At 43.8% G+C, this 20983-nt stretch overlaps 1 protein-coding gene across 1 annotated transcript in view; it reads left to right on the top strand.

Annotated features, from left to right (window-relative positions):
* The window catches only part of STARD9 (StAR related lipid transfer domain containing 9), a 201391-nt gene that overhangs the window by 6601 nt on the left and 173807 nt on the right, over positions 1 to 20983 (top strand). The window contains exon 2 of the mRNA XM_037900384.2: positions 18974 to 19043. Coding sequence (XP_037756312.1) covers positions 18974 to 19043 — 70 coding nt within the window. The remainder of the gene's footprint in view (positions 1 to 18973; positions 19044 to 20983) is intronic.

Raw genomic sequence — 20983 nt, 5'->3', positions numbered from 1 at the left:
GTTCTTCATTGCACTGCAACCCTGTTCTGACAAAAAAAATTACTACACGACCCCAGGAGGGGGGACTGAAGCCTGAGCCCACCCGAGCTCCGCCCACCCGAGCTCCCTCCACCCTGGGTGGGGTGGGCCAATGCCCAAGCCCCACCACCCTGGACAGGGGGTCCAAAGCCCAAGGACTTCAGCCCCGGGCAAGGGGCCTTTAACCTGAGCCCCGTCACCCAGAGCTGAAACCCTTGGGCTTCGGTGGAACAGAATCCAGGAATCCTGATCCTAACATTCAACTGCTGTCTAGCAAATAGTCGGGTAACTATTTGGCAAAAAGAAAAGGAGTACTTGTGGCATCTTAGAGACTAACAAATTTATTTGAGCATAAGCTTTCGTGCGCTACAGCTCCCTTCATTGGACTGAATGCATCCTAAAGCTTCCTAAAGAGCTCTCAAGTGTGCGGTGCCGCAGGATGCCATTCTGTCACCCCTCCTGATAAACTTGTACACGGGACCGGTAGGAGGGTTAGTAAGGAGGTATGGGGTGCAGTGTTGTCAGCATGTTGAGTATAACCAACTATATATTTATATCATGTCTGATTCAGATGATGCAGTTCAGCATGTCAGCCACTGTTTAGTTGAGATTGGGGTATAGATGAGAGTGAGGTAGCTGAAGCTCAACTCAGATAAGAGTGATGTAGTGATAGTGAATTGGGAAAAGCAACTGGAGGAGATGGCAGAGGTAGTATTATCTCCTTTGACTGTATGAGTACATCTGCTATTAGTTAATAGTATTTACAATTTACGGTGATTTTAGACCCACAGCTGCTGTTTGACAATTATATTACAGCAGTGACCCAGTCAGCTTTTTACCATCTGTGTCTGGTTAGGAGTTTGCAAGCTGATTAGACTACTGCAATGCACACTACATGAGGCTGCACCTTAAAACCATTGGAGATTGAAGTTGGTTCAGAAATTGTGCACCTTAAAATTCACAAAATATGCGAAGTTAAAAAAATAAGGTACTGGGAGATCATAAGATCCTGCTTGGTATTCAAAACATTGATTTTAAATATAAGTATAATATTAACGTTACTATTTTTAAAAAAATGTTAGTTGCTAAATAGTAGCTTTTTTGGGCCAGGGACCATCTTTTTGTCATGTTTGTACAGCGCCTAGCTCAGTGGGATCCTTGGGGCTCCTAAACACGACCACAATACTAATAATAATTAAATATGAATATAATTAAAAAGATTTAACTTTAAAATTTCTACGTGCCCTTGCATAAACCTAAACCAGTTTATAATCAACACATTTTAGAACAGCAAATGGATTAATCATTCTAATTCTGTTAATGAATGTATTCTTCTGCACCAAAACATTATCCTAGGAGAAAACTTAAAGAATGCTGACGTAACTTAATGTGCCCTGGAATTAGGTTTTTGTTTTCAAAATATTACCCATGTAATAAGCTACATAAAAAATGTTTGTAACAATTATACCTGAGGACACCTCTAACACTGTATTTCCCTTTTTAGAACAAAATTAGGAGGCAGACAAGTTGGGTAGGCATGGTGATAGCTAATTGGAATGGTGATAGCTAATGTTGAAGTGTTATATGGCAGAAGGAACTGGTGAAATCTCAGTTTATTTCCAGACATTCTGAGGTTGGGATTTTTTTTTTATTATTATTATTTTTTTTTAAGAGGTGTAGAACTTTTATAAAGAAAGTGAAATATTATTTTATTTATTATTAGCTGGATACCATTGAAACACACTTTCAGTCTTAACTCTTTTAACTAAGTACTTCTGTTTCAGTGTAGGTTTATTAACTTACTGTCTGATTTTTGCCCTAGATTCTTTATTGGGGGAAGGGAGGGATGCTAGTTAGTGTTTTTGATTATTATTTTTTAGGATGCAAAACATATTGCCCATTTTTTATACCATGCTAACTTAAATAAAGCTGTGTCTATAGTACCTCTGGCGCTTCCACCACTTCAATTGTTATGGCAACTCATTACTCTGCCTGAAAGCATCTGGGCCACACTGTGAGAAACCCAGTATTTTTGTGGGACCCTTGTTAGCACACATCAATGATAAGACCACTGTATATTACTTTGTATAGGGCCCAGCAAAATGTAGGGCTCATGCTGGTTGGCTGCTACAGAAAATCCACATGATCCACACTTAAACTCATGGGCATAGAAAACTGGGGACTTGAAGGGGCTTCCTCCCCCACTAAAAAAAATTAGGGATTGTGTTAATAAAGGAAACACTGAATTTGGAACAAACACTCATTTATCTGACTCTATTAAAAGTGGGAAAATTTAGTTATGGTATAAAACTACTCATTACGGCAATATTTTATATATATATATATTTAGCCTCTTCAGATAAAAAGAAAAAAAAGGTGTGTTTGCTGCTGAAGTTGTTTCTGTGAGACTGGAAAAGGAGCACTAAGGTCCTTATTTTCAGGTCTACTGCTGTTGGCTTTAGAAGATAGTCCCTCTCCCCGTCTCTATGAACCCCACAGGCAGACCGCTTGAAGGAGCCTCTGTCAGATGAACCTGTTTGGAAGTCATCCCATCAAAAGCCTGTCACATTTTGCTACTCTGCACTCCTTCAAATTTGTGAGACCCTCTATTCCAATCCCTCTGAGACCTTGAGCTAGCCCTACCTTATGTGTAAAGTCTTCAATCTGGAGTCACCTGCTGATTCTGGGCAATGCTATGTGGCAAGGCTGAGCCATGGTACCACCACATGCAAGTGGTTGCTGACACAGCTTCAGCCTGTGTCTATACTTTTCCTCACAATCTACATGCTGCATAGTACAGTTCTGTAGGAGTCCCCCGACAATCCAGCATGCAGGATAGGAGAGGGCTGTTGAATTGATGACTAGGCAGATGATTGGTTGTGAGCAACCCCAACACGATGGAGCGACTTTCCTACTGTTCTGTAGCTGGAGGTGGTGGAGAATCATTATTCCTTCTAATGATCCCTGGAAACTAAGGGCTAGTCTGCACTGGCAATGCTAAAGCCCTGCTGCGGCAGCGCTTTAACATGGCTTGTGTGGTCGTGGCGCCGCACAGTGCAGCTCCCAGCGCTGGTGCACTGTCTACGTGGCGCTTTACAGCACTGAGACTTGCTGTGCTGGGGGGGGTGTTTTTTCACACCCCTGAGCCAGAAAGTTGCAGCGCTGTAAATTGCCAGTGTAGACAAGCCCCCAGTGTGCAGCCTGGCAACTCAAGCAGTGTGCTGAGAAAAGAATTTGGCCTTAGTGAATAGTTCAGTAGGGAGGCCACAATTTTTCCAGCATATTAAAGTGTAGCAGATAGCTTAATGTAGTGTAAATTACCACGATCAGTGTGATCCATGATGTCTTCATTACCATGTCTTTTTAAAAAGTAATATGTAAAAATACATTACAGAATGAATGTTTGTTTATTAGTAGTATGGCTTTTTTGTTGGGTGCTGCTTTTTTAAACCATTTAATAAATGACCTCATGAATGAGTGTACTAAACATAATGCTATGTTCCATCCCATTCATTCTTTTTAATTATGCGCTGTGATATGTAAATAGAAAGGATGTTGTGGTTGGCCTCTGGAATAGTTTTGTAAGCACTAGTTATTGCTACTTTGGGGACTGTCACTAATGAGTACTACATGCAAAAGAACCACCAAAACTTGGACCTTTGCATTGAAACAATATTTCTGTGGTTGTTGTCCGTAGTAATGATAGCCTGCTAGAAGTTAAGTAACAAAACCATTCCCTGACTTTTATGCATGAGAAATCTCAAATGTTGCATTAATGTAGTTAATCTTTGGTGTTATTTATAACAATAGTAGGTGGTAATTTTTTCAGACATATATGTAGTTTTTGTTTAATTGAGGAAAAAGTGAGTGAGGTGATATATTTTATTGGACCAACTTCTGTTGGTGAAAATCACATACTTTCGAGCCACACAGAGCTCAGGTCTGGGAGGGATATTTAGAATGTCACAGCTATATACAAGGTGGAACAGATTGTTTAGCATAAGTAGTTTGCACATATTTCAAGGGACCATTCAAGGTGAAGTGTCCTTTTAGCACTTCACCAGTTGTAGAGGGGAAAGTGAAAGGAGGGCGGAAGTGGGGATGGGGGACAGTGAGTAAGTTATAGATTGTTTTCAGAGTAGCAGCCGTGTTAGTCTGTATCCGCAAAAAGAAAAGGAGTATTTGTGGCACCTTAGAGACTAACAAATTTATTTGAGCATAAGCTTTCGTGAGCTACAGCTTACTTCATCGGATGCATGGAGTGGAAAATACAGTGGGGAGATTTTATATACACAGAGAACATGAAACAATACCATACACACTATGACAAGAATGATCGGGTAAGGAGAGCTATTACCAGCAGGAGAGGGAAAAAAAACACAACCTTTTGTAGTGATAATCAAGGTGGGCCATTTCCAGCAGGTGTATGGTAACACCCATTGTTTCCATGGGTCCAGATGATGAAGATGTCATCAATGTAGCGCAAGTAGAGTAGGGGCATTCGGGGACGAGAGCTGAGGAAGCATTCTAAATCCGCCATAACAATGTTGGTGTACTGTCGTTCCATGTGGGTACCCATAGCAGTGCCGCTGATTTGAAGGTGTACATTGTCTCCAAATGTGAAATAGTTATGGGGACGAAGTCGCAAAGTTCAGCCACCAGGCTTGCCGTGACATTATCAGGGATACTGTTCCTGACGGCTTGTAGTCCATCTTTGTGTGGAATATTGGCGTAGAGGGCTTCTACATCCATAGTGGCCAGGATGGTGTTTTCAGGAAGATCACCGATGGATTGTAGTTTCCTCAGGAAGTCAGTGGTGTCTCGAAGATAGCTGGGAGTGCTGGTAGCGTAGGGCCTGAGGAGGGAGTCTACATAGCCAGACAGTCCTGCTGTCAGGGTGCCAATGCCTGGGATGATGGGGCGTCCAGGATTTCCAGGTTTATGGATCTTGGGTAGCAGATAGAAAACCCCTGGTCGGAGTTCTAGGGGTTTGTCTGTGTGGATTTGTTCTTGTGCTTTTTCAGGTAGTTTCTTGAGCAGATGGTGTAGCATCATCAAGGATCTACAACCTATCCTGAAGGACGACCCATCACGCTCACAGATCTTGGGAGACAGGCCAGTCCTTGCTTACAGACAGCCCCCCCCAACCTGAAGCAAATACTCACCAGCAACCACACAATAGAACCACTAACCCAGGAACCTATCCTTGCAACAGAGCCCGTTGCCAACTGTGTCCACATATCTATTCAGGGGACGCCATCATAGGGCCTAATCACATCAGCCACGCTATCAGGGACTCGTTCACCTGCACATCTACCAATGTGATATATGCCATCATGTGCCAGCAATGACCTTCTGCCATGTACATTGGCCAAACTGGACAGTCTCTATGTAAAAGAATAAATGGACACCAATCAGACGTCAAGAATTGTAACATTCAAAAACCAGTCGGAGAACACTTCAATCTCTCTGATCACTCGATTACAGACCTAAAAGTGGCAATTCTTCAACAAAAAAAACTTCAAAACCAGACTCCAATGAGAGACTGCTGAATTGGAATTAATTTGCATACTGGACACCATTAAATTAGGCTTGAATAAAGACTGGGAGTGGATGAGTCATTACACAAGGTAAAACTATTTCCCCATGTTTATTTTCCCCTCTATTGTTCCTCAGACGTTCTTGTCAACTGCTGGAAATGGCCCACCTAGATTATCACTACAAAAGGTTTTTTTTTTTTTTTTTTTTTCCTCTCCTGCTGGTAATAGCTCACCTTACCTTATCACCCTCGTTACAGTGTGTATGGTAACACCCATTGTTTCATGTTCTCTGTGTATATAAAATCTCCCCACTGTATTTTCCACTGCATGCATCCAATGAAGTGAGCTGTAGCTCATGAAAGCTTATGCTCAAATACATTTGTTAGTCTCTAAGGTGCCACAAGTACTCCTTTTCTTTTTATAGATTGTTGTAATAAGCCATAAATCCAGTGTCTCTATTCAGGTTTTTTTTCGTGTCTAGCAAAGTTATGAATCTAAGCTCCCAGTCTTGTCTTTTAAAGGTGCTGTGCAGGTTTCCTTTGATGAGAACTGAGAGGTCAGATATGGAGTGATCGTTTTGTGAAAAGTGTTCATCCATGGGTGATGTGATGCTTTTGTTCTTTATCATTTTTCTGTGAGTTCATTCGAAAGTGTAGTTCTTGTCTGGTTTCACCCACATATTTGTTATTGGGGCATTCAGTGCACTGGATGAGGCACACAACATGTTGTGATTGGCATGTGTAGAATCAATGGATCTTGAAAGGTATGTTTTGGGGGGTGCTGATCATTGTTGCAGTGAAGATATGTTTACAGGTTTTGCGTCTGTTATGGCAGGTTCTGGTACCACTTTGAGTTGGTGAGTCCTGGTCTTAGAGGAGCTCGCGTCTGATGATGAGCTTGGCGAGGCTGGGGGGTTGTTGGAAAGCTAGAAGAGGGGGGTTGGGAAAGATATCTCAAGGTGTGGTCCCCACTGAGTATGGGTTGTAGTTGTTTTGATGATACCCCATATGGGTTCCAATGTGGGATGGTAGATGACAATGAGGGGTGTGCAGTCGGAGGGCTTTTTATTCCCATATTGAAGCAGGTTCTCTCAGGGTATTTGGGTGGCCCTTCCATGTCCATGATACAATGTACTTTTCTGGTGGAGTATTCTTGTTCAGTAAAGGTGGTTTTAAATGTGTTAAAGTATGTATTCCTGACTTCCTCCTCTGAGCTTATTCTGTGATATCTGAGTATACTTAAAGGTTTCACCTTTCACCAGTAGAAGTTGGTTCAATAAAAGATTGCCTCACCCACCTTGTCTCTTTTAATATCCTGGGACCAATACGGCTACCACAACAAATTTTATTTAATTGACAGTAGCCATATAAAACGTGTTTTGCATTTTGTTCACAAAGACCCCAATCCTACAAAAGTTTGTGTGCAGGAATAATGGTGTGAACTCCTCTGGGACCTAAATCGACTAGTTCAGAGTTTTCATGCCTTGAGACAAGACTCCCTGTCTCACAGCTTCAGAACACATTTGTTTAGAGGAAGGTGTATCATTCTGAGAAAAGGTACCCATAGAGATTTTTGGGTAAAATTTTCAAAAGTGCCTCAAATCCTGTTTTCAAAAGTTTGAGTTGAGCTTTAGCATGGCTTGTGTAGTCGCGGCATAGCGCTGGGAAGAAAACCACCTCCATGAGGGGCGCAGCTACAAGCTCTGGGGGTGATCTACCAGCGTTGGTGCACTGTCTATACTGGCACGTTACGGCGCTGAAACTTGCAGCACTCAGGGGTGGTTTTTTGTTTGTTTTGTTTTTTTTCCCCCACATCCCTGAGTGAGAAAGTTGCAGTGCTGTAAAGTGCCAGTGTACACAAGCCCTAAAAGATGCAGCATTCGTTGCCTCAAGGTAATTTTTGTAAAGAAAAAAGAAAACTGTGTGGGCGGGGCATTGTGTTAGTTTCCTGTAGTTTGTTTTTTTTTCCATGTTACATACAGCATGCGGGATAACTTGAGTGCTTGTTTGGATGGTAAATTAGCTCACTGTCAGCATTTAAAATCACATCCTCTCAGAAAACTAGTACATGCAAAATCCGCACCTGGGTGTAAGAGGGTATATCTCCCGTTGAAGACTTTGGCTGAATTCTGCAGTAGTGTTTGATATATTGGGGTGCAAATTGAATAGAAAATTGGTGTAAAGGATAAAGTGTAAATTGTGCTGATTTAGTGTTCAATGCACATGGTGAAATTCTGGTCCCACTGAAATCACTGGCAAAACTCCCTTTATGTATATGTAGCAGGAAAAGCAGCCAATGATTGGGTGTTTAAAGCAAGTCCTTGTACCTTATTTATTTTCCTGTTAGCTGCTTTTCTGCTATAGGTAGGGCTAGATGAGGACAATTTGGGGCCCTCATAGGTGCCGACTCCATGGGTGCTCTGGAGCTGGAGCATCTACGGGGAAAAAAAATAGTGGGTGCTCAGCACCCACCAGCTCCAGCTGTTTGGTGGTGCCTCAGATCAGCTGATCAGTAGTGCGGCTTGTGGAGAGGCTTGGGGGAAGGTGAAGACCAGCAAGCAGCAGGTGGGCAGGGATCCCTCAGGGATGGAGCAGAGTGGGGTGGGCCTTGGGGGAAGGGCCGAGCGAGGACAGGGCCTTGGGGGAGGGGTGAAATGGGGAAGGGGCCTTGGGGTGGAGCGCCCCCCGGGAAAAGTAAAAGTCCACACCTATGTTAGGCATAGCATAACATAGGCCTCCCATGACTGCCTCAGAATCACCTCTCAACCCCTACCCTCAAACTTTGAGTGATAGTAGCAGTGATAGTTTGAAGAAACTCTGAGACTGTCTTCACTGCAGGTTTAACTCAACTTTTAGCATGCCCAGCTTGGAGTATAGTTTAGAGCCTGGATTTCACTGTGAAGTGAGCCCTACCCTCACCTGCCTACTTTGTATTGTGGCTGCAGCTGAAGCCTGGATTGCAGAGCTCAGATTTCCATAGTCCTCCAAAGCCACGCCACAGTTTTCTGGGCCTGTGTTTTCGAGCCCTTCTACTTACTTGCTTCCCACTCACCTCCTATGCACTGGAAACTACTGTGATGGCTCTTGTACCCAGGGCTGTGAATCACATTGTTACCCCCTATTTCCAGTGACAGGAAGTCTTGCCTGTGGTAGCTGGGTGTCAGCTCCCTAACACCACCAGCCTGTTATCCACTCATGCACTTTCCTCTAGGCTATGCCAGCCCTGTCTTTGCCTTTCAAGTTAACAAAAAGTGCACCCCAGTCCTCTTAAACTGTTCCCCTGTGATATCTAGTCCCTGACGCTGGCTACTCACACACATCCCAGATCCTCTGCTCCCAAAGGAGCAGCGTACTCCAGTTTGCCAGTTTTATCTTAAATCACTACTCCTGTGTAATCCACTGCACTTGTGAGCATTTTCAGTAAAACAAAAGGCTTATTTAAGAAAGAATAAAGATTTCACTAGAAACAAGAGAGAGTAATGGAAATTATTACAATACAAAACAAAATTATAAAATGTTAACTGGGATCTACACTTATTGGTAGTTACCTTTCCTGTCTAATAAAGTAGGTTCACCTGTCAGAGTTCAGTCTGTTATAGAGCTGGCTTCTTTCCCAGTAACCAGGATCCAATCTTTCATGAAACACCCTCACTCTAGAAGGTGTTGCCCCAGTGAATGGATGCGGAGTGTCTTTCTCCACCCTGTGATATAGTGAATCAGTCTTTTGTATTTATTTGGGGACAGGGCGATCCCCCATCTGTTACAATGTTACTTTTTACCTTTTTTTTTTTTTTAAAGTTGTTTTGATTAGTTGCAGTTGTCTTTGATGGTTTAATAGAATCATAGAATATCAGGGTTGGAAGGGACCTCAGGAGGTCATCTAGTCCAACCCCCTGCTCAAAGCAGGACCAATTCCCCAACTAAATCATTCCAGCCACGGCTTTGTCAAGCGTGATCTTAAAAACCTCAAAGGAAGGAGATTCCACCACCTCCCTAGGTGACGCATCCCAGTGCTTCACCACCCTCCTAGTGAAAAAGTTTTTCCTAATATCCAACCTAAACCTCCCCCACTGCAACTTGAGACCATTACTCCTCGTTCTGTCATCTGCTACCACTGAGAACAGTCTAGAGCCATCCTCTTTGGAACCCCCTTTCAGATAGTTGAAAGCACCTATCAAATCCCCCCCCTCGTTCTTCTCTTCCGCAGACTAAACAATCCCAGTTCCCTCAGCCTCTCCTTGTAAGTCATGTGTTCCAGTCCCCTAATAATTTTCGTTGCCCTCCGCTGGACTCTTTCCAATTTTTCCACATCCTTCTTGTAGTGTGGGGCCCAAAACTGGACACAGTACTCCAGGTGAGGCCTCACCAATGTCAAATAGAGGGGAGCAATCACATCCCTTGATCTGCTGGCAATTCCCCTACTTATACAGCCCAAAATGCCATTGGCCTTCTTGGCAACAAGGGCACACTGTTGACTCATATCCAGCTTCTCATCCACTGTAACCCCTAGGTCCTTTTCTGCAAAACTGTTGCCTAGCCATTCGATCCCTAGTCTGTAGCGGTGCATGGGATTCTTCTGTCCTAAGTGCATGCCTCTGCACTTGTCCTTGTTGAACCTCATCAGATTTCTTTTGGCCCAATACTCTAATTTGTCTGTATATTTTCCTATTGCTCTGGGATGGGGCCAGGATAATACAATTGAACCTTGTATTACATCTCTGGTTAACCAGGAAGGGATGACAATGCCTTCCTGCTTGAATGGACCATCATTGAGACATGATTCCTTGGTGATTAACTTTTATTCCAAGGCCATAAGGCAAAGCTTTCAATATAATTGTTATTCCTTAAATATTACCCTTACATGCATCTTGCAATAATTGAGTATTTATAAATTACAAGCTTTCAGTAGAGACATCATGTGCTACCTTTCAATGATAAATATCATTAAAGTGGTAGTGACTAATAAGGTGTAGTGAGTTTTTGTCAGGTCTAAGACAGGAGTTACTTGTGAGGAACAGTGACCCCTTTGCCAGTTGGCACCAATGGGCCTGTGTCACAGCTACCCTCCTACTGCTTTATATAAACCTGGTTGGTGTTTAACTCGTCATTTCACATGGCCTGGACCCTTTTGCATTACTCAGTGCAGCTCAGCTGCACTGTGAGAGAAGATGCCATCCTAGCATGCTGCTAGCTGGCCAGAGGATTACAGCAGGGTTCTGGATGCCTTCTGGTATGAGTAAAGCAAAAAACATGATTTTGGAAGATGCATCTGAAATCAGCATCTCTACAAGATGCTTGAGAATTTTTCATACATGAGATATTCAAGACAGTTGGTGAGTTTCCTGTAGCTTACCAGCTCTCTCCATCTATTGATAGGCTGATTAGCTACCAGGTTTGTCAGAGGGTGGAGATGGATGGCAGGAGAGAGATCACTAGATCATTACCTGTTAGGTTCACTCCCTCTGGGGCACCTGGTGTTGGCCACTGTCGGTAGACAGAATACTGGGCTGCATGGACCTTTGGTCTGACCCAGTATGGCCATTCTTATGTTCTTATGTCACTGGAGGGAACAACTTTTTTATCAGAGATCTCCAAACAATTAACATCCTCCAAAGCTTCCCAGGTCTGATGTAGTGTTAGAACCAATGCTGGTAACAGGCCCCCGGTCTGATTACCTTAGCCCCCCAAACATGCCCTTAATTTTTTTTAATTAATTAAATCTGAAATTCATACCATAATATTTATTTCTCCTGCTCATTTTGACCCAACTCCAGAGATGACAGGTGTGCTTTCTGGTTGCTTGTACTGAGTCTGCAAACCAGGAATGTCTTGAATTGAATCCTGGTGAAAGGTCTCGCCTTTAGCCTCACAGATGTTGTGCAGGGTGCAGCACACCACAATAATACAAATGGCACTGGGCACACTGGCATCCAAACAGGTTTGTTGGCCGTGCCGTCTTGCCGTCAGCCAAATGCGCACACTGTCATCATCCTGCAAGTGCTCAGTGCGCGGTTAAACCTTCTGCCAGGTTCTCTGATACCAGACTAGGGCTTCGTGAACCAGGGCAGTAGTTGGGTTTCCTAAAATAACAGTGGGCACAAGCACGCTGTTGATAAGCATGTCATTTGGAGAGAATAAGGTCCCTTTCTGTTCAAACAAGTAAATGCCAGGTGGTCTCAGCACCGCGATATCATGCACCCTGCTGGTGCATCCAACATTGGTGATCGTAAACTTTGCCTTAATGGTCATCCAAGGCCTGCATAATGCTTGAGTGGTATCCTTTGCCATTGACATATTCATGTGCTCCTCATGGTGGGCAAACAATGGGCACGTGGCTGCCATCAGTGGTCCCAGTGCAATTTGATAACCCTATTCTCTGTCATCCTACTATTATTTCAGGCACATAGTAGGTATGTTCAACACCTGGGGGTAGACCAAAGCAGTCATTGCCTCACAAACCTGCACTACTACTGTGGTACTGACCGTTAACTTGCTACCGTCAAACTGAGTAGCTACAGACCTGTAGCAATCTGGTGTCGCCAGTTTCCAGATGGCAATAGCAAATAGCTTCTGGACTGGTATGGCCTCCCTCATTTGTGTGTCCACATGAGGAAGGCCACCAATGCTGTATGAGGAGCTAGCCCCAACCCTTCCACATCAGGAAGTTCTGAAGCCACTGCTGGTCATCCCAGGTCTGTATGATGAGTCCCACCATGCTGTGCTAGTTGTCCTGCACCAGAAGCACCAGTTTGAATGTAAGGAATCTGCAATAATTGCAGCATGCATCCCCTGTCTTCCCCACTGCCATGTCAGCATCCAGCCTGCATGATCTCCTCCTTACCAAGACCCACTGCTGCCTTCTGAGTGTCACAAACTACAGCTGAAATTCCCTCCATAGTGTCCCATATGCTGTCTCTGCATCCTGGTGCAATAACAGTGCAAACAAAAGCAGGAATAATTCCAGAACCTGTGCTGGGTTGTTGTCTTGGCACTCTTTGGAACCTATAGAAGGGAGGAGCGTGCAGAGCCAGAAGTGCCTCAGTTAAATGTGTCGGTGGGCTAAGAACACTTCCACCCAGGTATTTGGGAAGAACAGACAAGTACTCCCACTATACACTCCAAAACCATTCCTATTAGCTCAAGTTAGTGAGGTGCTAAGAATCCTGGGACACACCTCAGAAATCCTAGCATCTAGTGCAGCACCATGTGGATGCACCTATACAGGTATGAGTCAAGAACAGGCAGCTCTGCAATGTGGATGCTTCCAGGTGGGCTTGGCTTACGTGGGTGCCCAGACTCAGGTAAACTATTCAGTGAAGACATACCTCCCCAGAGAAGAATGGGCATCAGCCTGGGGGCTCCTTTCTGCTGTATAGGGGTAGGAGCAGGTCCCTTGCTTCTCTCCCGAGCAGCAAGTATGGCATCAGGGATCCCCTCTTTCACCCCGAGGTCTGTCTACACAGCAGCTGGGAGGTGCAAGTCCCAGTACAGGTAGACAGACGTGCTAGCTCCACTGTAGTTGGTGCCTAAGAGTGTGGCCAAAAGGGCATCACAAGGGTGATAACCCATGCATTTGTGGCAAGCTGGGGTGTAAACCTACCCTGTGCTAGCTGGCCATCCACTAACGGTATGTCTGTACTAGAAACACTACAGTGGCACAGCTGCAGGCTATAGCGTAGACACTGACTACAATGACAGAAGGGATTAGTAAATCAATGAGGTAGTTGCTAGGTCAACAGAAGAATTCCTCCATCAGCCTAGCGGTGTCTACAGTGGTCTCTAGGTCAGCTTGCTTATGTTGCACAGGGTGTGAAATTTTTCATGTCTGGGTGGACACTGCTGCTGCGCACTAACCATGCCCTCATGCTCTTTAATCTACTCCCATTTTAAAGCAAAGTGCACTATGGAACTTTTAGTGCGCAGCAGGAGGATCCACATGGACGCTTCGTGTGCAGCAAGCTGGGACGGGGTAGATTTATGCCCCAGCTTCTGCAAACTAAGCATTTGTTTAGACAAGCTCTTTGTATTTATCCCAACTGCTGGGGTAGTTGGGTGAGTAAGGCCTGCTGCATGTCTCTCCTGTGGCAGGTGGTTTTGGTGGGACTGCTAAAGCAGTGGATCTTGGAGTTCACACCCCATGTGGATGGAAGGGGTAGCTCACCCCTCTCAAAACTATGATTTCATGCTCTCTACAGGCACAGGGAGACATCACTGCATTGATTATGCTCAGTTCACATTTTCAAGCTTTTTTCCATTACCATGAGGCTAGATACTTTTTTTTTTAAATGAAAACTGAGAGTCTGATGTAATTATATAACTGTAGGAGCTGGAGGCTTAGACATGAGCCTATAGTCTCTGTGTCTTATTCTAGCCTTGCTCCCACCCTTTTCTGTGTCCTCAGTGTGTAAAATAAACCCTTTTCCACATGTGCTGGATGTCAGACTAGTGCAAGTTACAGTACTGTGCTATTTTCTAGCTAACTTACACTATCATTTACACTACTGCAGAATTTGACCCTGTGTGTCTTGGTTTGCCCCCTGTATCTTCTTATCAGAACTCTATCTACTGATTTGTTAAGCAAATGTTTTCCTTATGATCTTATCAGAATCAATAAATTCAGGTGTTTGGTCTGACACAGGGGTGGGCAAACTCTTTGGCCTGAAGGCCACATCAGGGTATGGAAATTGTGGCGGGCCATGAATGCTCACAAAATTGGGGGTAGGGGTGTGAGAGGGGGTGAGGGCTTTGGTTGGGGGTATGGGCTATGGGGTGGGGCCAGAAATGAGTTCAGGGTGCAGGGGGTGGCTCCAGGCTGGGGCAGGAGGTTGGGGTGTGAGGGAGGGAGGTGAGGGCTCTGGCTGGGGGTGTGGGCTCTGGGGTTGGGCTGGGGGTGATGGGTTTGGGGTGCAAGAGGGTGCTCTGGGCTGGGACCAAGGGGTTTGGAGGGCAGGAGCGGGATCAGGGATGGGGCAGGCTCTTGGGGCACAGGGTGTGTGTGAAGGTTCTGGCTGGGTGTGCAGGCTCGGGTCGGGCTGAGGATGAGGAGTTTGGGGTGCAGGAGGGGGCTCTGGAGGGTGGGAGGGGGATCAGAGATGGGACAGGTTGTTGGGGCACGGGGAATGGTGAGGGCTTTGCCTGGGGGTGCGGGCTCTCGGGTGGGGCCGGGGATGAGGGGTTTGGGGTACAAGAGGGGGCTCTGGGCTGGGATCGAGGGGTTCAGAGGGCAGGAGGGGGATCAGGGCTGGGGTAGAGGATTGGTGTGCCTGGGAGGGGGCTCAGAGGTGCAGGCTCAGGGTGGCGTTTACCTCAAGCAGCTCCTGGAAGCATGTCCCCCCTCTGGCTCCTACACAGAAGCGCTGCCCCGTCAGCAGGTGCCACCCCCACAGCTCCCATTGGCTGGGAGCTGCTGGGGTAGCGCCTGTGGACAGGGCAGCGCGCAGAGCCACTTGGCCATGCCTCTGCATACTACTTAGGAGCCGGAGGGGGGGTCATGCCAGCTGCTTCCTGGGAGCTGCACGGTGCAGGGCAAACCCCCAATCAGCAGGTGCTGAGGACCGAATTAGAAGGTCTGATGGGCCAGATGTGGCCTGCAGGCTGTAGTTTGCCCACCCCTAGTCTGACAGATGGCAATTAGACTTGAATCACAGAGTTTTATGTAAACAGTTCTTAGTGTAACTAATATATCCATGTTGTATGGTTTTATTTGACATGGTGTGTTGATACTGAAAGCTCTGATCTCAAGCACACACTTACTACTCAGGTTGCTTTGTTTTGTAGTGCAATCTTCTGTAAATATTTTTAAAGTTATTTCCCTCCATCAAATTAACTATAATACTTTTTGCCCATTAAGCTGATTTTAAAAAATGAACTGTAAACTAAAATATAGAGAGAGCTGTTCTTTTTCAGTTTGTCTCCCAATACTTACACTTGGTGCTGGAAGATGGTTTTCATAGGCTGTATCTGTGTTAGAAGGGCCCTGCAACAGTTCCCAGAGGCTTTCCTTCGACAGAGTGCTGGGGGAGCATGTGCAGTCGATGCAACTGTTGCACCTTTTAAAGAGGGTGAACTGGGCTAGTGAATGGTTGGTAAGAAAGTGAAGTGAGCCTCTTGCTTCCCTCTCTGGGATTTCTAGCGTCTCTGATGCTGTGTGATGCTTGTCTTCCCCACATTGTCTTGTGCTCAGAGAGCATAAGGTGCAGGTTTTTGATTTTTGGTTTGCAAAGTGTGGGAGGTTCCCTGTGCCCCCAACTATCACTTCCCTGAATTACTGCACAAGAATAGGAGTACCTGTGGCACCTTAGAGACTAACAAATTTATTTGAGCATAAGCTTTCGTGAGCTAAGCTACAGCTCACTTCATCGAAAAGCTCATGAAAGCTTTTGCTCAAATAGATTTGTTAGTCTCTAAGGTGCCACAAGTACTCCTTTTCTTTTTGCGAATACAGATTAACATGGCTACTACTCTGAAACCTGCGCAAGAATAGTTAGACTATGGCCCTTAAAGTGCAAATATAAAGAATGTTTTAAAAATTTGTTAGAAACTCTTATATTAATAGTATTTTGTACTTCCATGTAGTACCTTTCCTCCAACGATCAGAAAAGTCTTTACAAACATTGAGTTGCAATATCCTTGTGTGTTATGTCTCAGTTTATAGATAAGAGAAAAAACTGAGGCATAGAGAAGTGAAATGATTTGTCTAAGGCTGTGACACAGATCTCTTGCTTGTTCCTCCCATACTTCAGCTATAAGGCATGCTTCCTTTACCAAGGTTCATCAACTTATGCCTAAATAGAAGCATATCATCTAGCAAATGTTTATAGGATTAGACTGTGTGGTGGGTAGAGAAGAGGATTTAGAGTTAAAAGAACTTGAGTTCTATTCCTGATTGCAAGTGACTTGCCATGTAACTTTGGACAAGATGGCTTAACGCATTTGTACTTCAGTTTCTTCATCTGTGGAATGGGGATAATTACCCACCAATGAAAGGCACTACTTTATGTATGCAATCTTTATGCAGTCTTTCATTTTGAATTTTCTCCTTTGTCCTTTTTTCTTTGTTTTCTTATACTTTACTGTAGTTTGAAGAATCTTGATTTGGAAAGAGTAAAATTATCACTTCTGCTTTATCTAAACAGTGTTGCTTTGGTATGGGAGAGTATGTCATGGGTTCCAGCTTACTAGAGAATTTGTCTGTTCTTAGGGCTATATACAACCCACATGGAATGGGAACAGTGAATTTCACTTGTTATTATTTTGATTACATATTTATATTGCAGCAGTTCCCAGTCAGGATTAGGGTCCTGTAGTCCTGGGCACAGTACAAACACACAGAAAGAAACTGAGGAGCTCCTGCTCTAAGCATAGTTTGTGTAGCTTTTCTGTCCTCCTCACTGTGACGAGGCGTACCAGGTCCTTCATGGGCCTCCTCCTGGAGGCCCATTGGTCCTACCACACCCTGCCCCAGGAAAGGAACAGCAAAGGCGGGGTCTCCAGGCCTGCCTAGAGAGGCTGCCTAGAAGCAGCCAATTAGAGCCTAACAGGCTCAGATAAAAGGATCCGCAGGGCCTGCGAGCAGCTCAGTTTGTGACTGAGGCTAGATGGCAAAGTAGGGGTTCTGCTCTGGCCACCGGTGTGTGACAGGCTGCACTTACAGCTGTGGGAGAGAGGATCTGAGAACTGTAACCCACCACAGAAAGGGGGTGCAGCTTGTTTAAAAGCCTGAGACGGGCTAGATTCAAAGGGCCCAGAGACAGGGCTGAAGACACTAATGAGGGCACATGATACTCCTCGTCAGGGCATAGATTCTCATAGAGAATCTCCCGGAGCCCCCATGCTGCCCTCAACAATCTATCAAAAAGTCCAGGGGGTTTGACGTTTTTTTACTGGAGCTCTGCTCTTCTTTGAACCTTGGTTAACCCTGGAAGGGGTTAATAGTTGACTATGTGACTGGGCTGAAGGGCTGAGCCATTAAAGACCTGCCTAGTGAAGTCAACAACCTGCAGGGGGTGCCAGGAGGATAAGATTGAAGTGCCCCACACAGCCCTTAGAGGCAGAATGCAGAAGAACTGAATGTCCCTGTCACACCCCCTCATTTCTAGGTCTTTGTTTTTAATTTTTGTCTGCCAGGTCCGTTGGCCTTCATTAAACAAACTTTGTTCTTCTAGTCCTTAAGACTGCTAGAAACCCAACAACCATATCTTAAACAGAGCTGGGAACAAACAAGTAGCATTTAGCCTTTCTGTTCCTGTGTCCTTCCACAGTTCTCAAATTATTGCCTGTTATTGAATGTTGTTTCCAAGTGGCATATTATTTAGGTGAATAGCTGGTTAATAGGGTAAAACGGGTTGAGTCTTAGCATAGTTCTCTGGAGACGGCTGAACATCTTTTGAGTAGAGGTAAAAAGAAAAGGAGGACTTGTGGCACCTTAGAGACTAACCAATTTATTTGAGCATAAGCTTTCGTGAGCTACAGCTCACTTCATCAGATGCATACTGTGGAAAATACAGAAGATGTTTGTTTTTATACTCACAAATCATGAAAAAATGGGTGTTTATCACTACAATAGGTTTTCTCTCCCCCCACCCCACTCTCCTGTTGGTAATAGCTTATCTAAAGTGATCACTCTCCTTACAGTGTGTATGATAATCAAGGTGGGCCATCATCCCCCCTCCCCCCTCCCCCCCCCCCCGCAGCTCCCCAATACCCTACCTCTGAACTGTGAACCAACATGAGAAGAACCTCCTTCGCTTCAACAAGAAATCCTACTAGGTGCACAGAAATGGTGATTTCGCTCTAACCCCCACAACCTTTTTAATTCTACAGTAGTAGTAACTTAAGGATGGCAGAAGTTGGCTGTACGTGAACACAACTCCCATTGAAGTGAATGGGAGTTTTCCTTGAGTATCAAACAGCCGTGTTTGACCCCTAGCAATTTAAACTGTTTCTCCCTGATGAAGCATTCTAACCCGTGAGACAAAAAAGTCCTGAAATGTAATGTAAATGACCTTTTGGACATCGCCATCAATTTGGGATTGTACAGTAAAAATAAAACGTAGTGCAATATCTCTCTCAAAGTACAGTTGGCTCAGCTTTTATAAGAACATCTGATCTAAATTCCAAACAGTGTAAAATACTTATTTCCTTAGTTGTGGTTTTTAAGACTTGTGCTGAAACTTTTTCATGAGTCTGGTGCTCTTTGCTACTTTTTCTGACTGTAAAGACACTAGACTACAGAGCTACAATAATTTCTTGCTGCCATGAGGGAGTTTTTATAAGCTGGATTGTCTGTCTGTGTTAGAATTAATCATACAAGTTGCTCTTAATTATAGTAGTGCAAGCCCATAAATCTAATATTTAATACAAATCTTTAGTCTTTTTCATATTTTAACTGAATTTTTTTTTATCTGTTGTTTCCAGAGAGAATGCAGAAGGGGGAAGAATAGTTGTAGAAGTTGATGAAAAAGTGGCAAAAATCAGAAACATAAAGGTAAGTTTGTTTGTTTTTCTTCTGCTTCTTAAACTCTGATGGTTATAGAATAATTATGAAATTCTGTGGGACTGTATAGCTGTATTTTTAGTTGGCCATTGGATCATCCAAAAAGCAAGCTTAAAAATAAAACAGGAAGGAAATATTAAGAAAGAATCTTTAATTGGCACAGATATGGCGTTGTTTTAGAATTGCCATGAACATCTGTGTTTTTGTAAGATAAAGAACATCTAGCTGTGCTTCTCTTACTTTCTGTTTTCTGTATCTATCAAAGCCTCAGTACTGTGGCTGCATGCCATCGTTCAAGCCTGTCAGTAAATTGTTAGTAACAGTAAGATAATCACAAAATCCCAAACATCTGGATAACTTTCTCTCTTTCCTTTTCTCTTTTTTTCACCCACCATTTGCAGTCAGATGTGATTGCAACTAATGTGTGAAATTGAACAAAATGTATTCAGCCACAGTTAAGGCTTTGATGGGTGACTAGGAACACTGAGAATTGATTTACTGCACCCTCCCCTTCCTTTCCCTTTGGGATTCTTGGAGGCTACCTGCATGGGACATGAGAACCAGAGCTGTGTTTAAGACACTGAGGCTTTTAATGCTGCTAAGCTATTCAGTAAATTAGTAAAATGGGACCAAAGTCTGTGTTTCCATGCTCTTTCCTCTTCAAAAGGCAAATGAATGAAATGTAGAATAATCTAGATAACTGTGAGAATTCTAAAGGACTCATGTTTTCTTGCTTGCTTGTTTGCTTTTTTGTTTATATCTGCATGTCAGCCCAATTATATTAGATGACTTGTTCAAGAGAATTAGTATTTTAAATTTCTTAAGAGGAAGCTTGGCACAGATGAGATGAATAGACTTATGCCTTTTACCCTCTTGTTCTGGCTGCTAATCTGGGCTCTATTCTGTTAGGATAGCAATTGATAGTGCTCAGCAATGCGAGAGATGCCAGAGGGGGAAGTAACTGCTCACCTGCTGCACATTTCCTTTCTTCATCATGTATAATATTATGGCCCCAATTCTGTAAATTGCTCCGTATGGGCCAACCTTGAATCAGTTTGGCACTGTGCAGGTGCAGGGCTCTCCCCATGTGGAACAGTTTGCAGGATTAGGGCCTAGGGATCTATGGAAGTATTTCCTTTTTCAGCACTTTAAAGCTTTGCACCTAAAACTGACATAGCAAAAGACAGTAGGACTGTAATTCCAATTTAAATCTTTGAATAACCATTGCTCTTCTACCCTCTAAAATAAAGTCAAATTAAGATTTCCTGGTCTACTTACCTAGGGATACAGGGACCTAGAACTGAAGCAAATTGAGCTAATGTCAGTAGCCTAACATTTGTTTCAACAATAGAGCTTCTGGTACCTTATGAAGATTTGGTTCCCTTCGTCATGCCTATTTGAAAATAAGTGAGAAATTATACTGGTAATTTCATAAGGTAATTAAAGTAAATGTGCAGACAGAGCAAATAGGAGGTCACAATAAGATGGCACAAATGTTGAGGAGTTTGCAGAGACCAGGTGTTCTTGGTAGTTTTTCCATTTTAATTGTTTTACTGATGGTTATATGCGTCAAACATATTCTAGAGTCTCCTTACAGTTCTGTCTTCAAGAAGGACCTGAAGTGTGTGTTGCAAGTTTAGAGTCTTAGTGAAAGGATTCCTCTGGAATAAGCCTAGAGCACAGATAGATAGTAAAATGGACGAAAAACTTAGCAGGTTATAATGCTCAGCTAGGCTACAGCATAGTTAACAATCAGTATATTTAATATTAGGTCATTTTAGAGAGGTTTTCTGTATATATGTTGTGTGCATTTTTGTGTGTCAGAGAAAAGGCAAAAATAGCCTTAAAGCTTAGCATGTACACTCATAGTAGTCCATGTAAACAACTTCTCTGGTACAGAATTATCTGATGATTTGAGAAGAATATCTTTT

This window comes from Chelonia mydas, chromosome 6 (genome assembly GCF_015237465.2).
Source record: "Chelonia mydas isolate rCheMyd1 chromosome 6, rCheMyd1.pri.v2, whole genome shotgun sequence".
NCBI classification, from domain to species: Eukaryota; Metazoa; Chordata; order Testudines; family Cheloniidae; genus Chelonia; species Chelonia mydas.
Note: the sequence above shows the minus strand (reverse complement) of the source record. Positions and strands in the feature narration are given on the sequence as shown.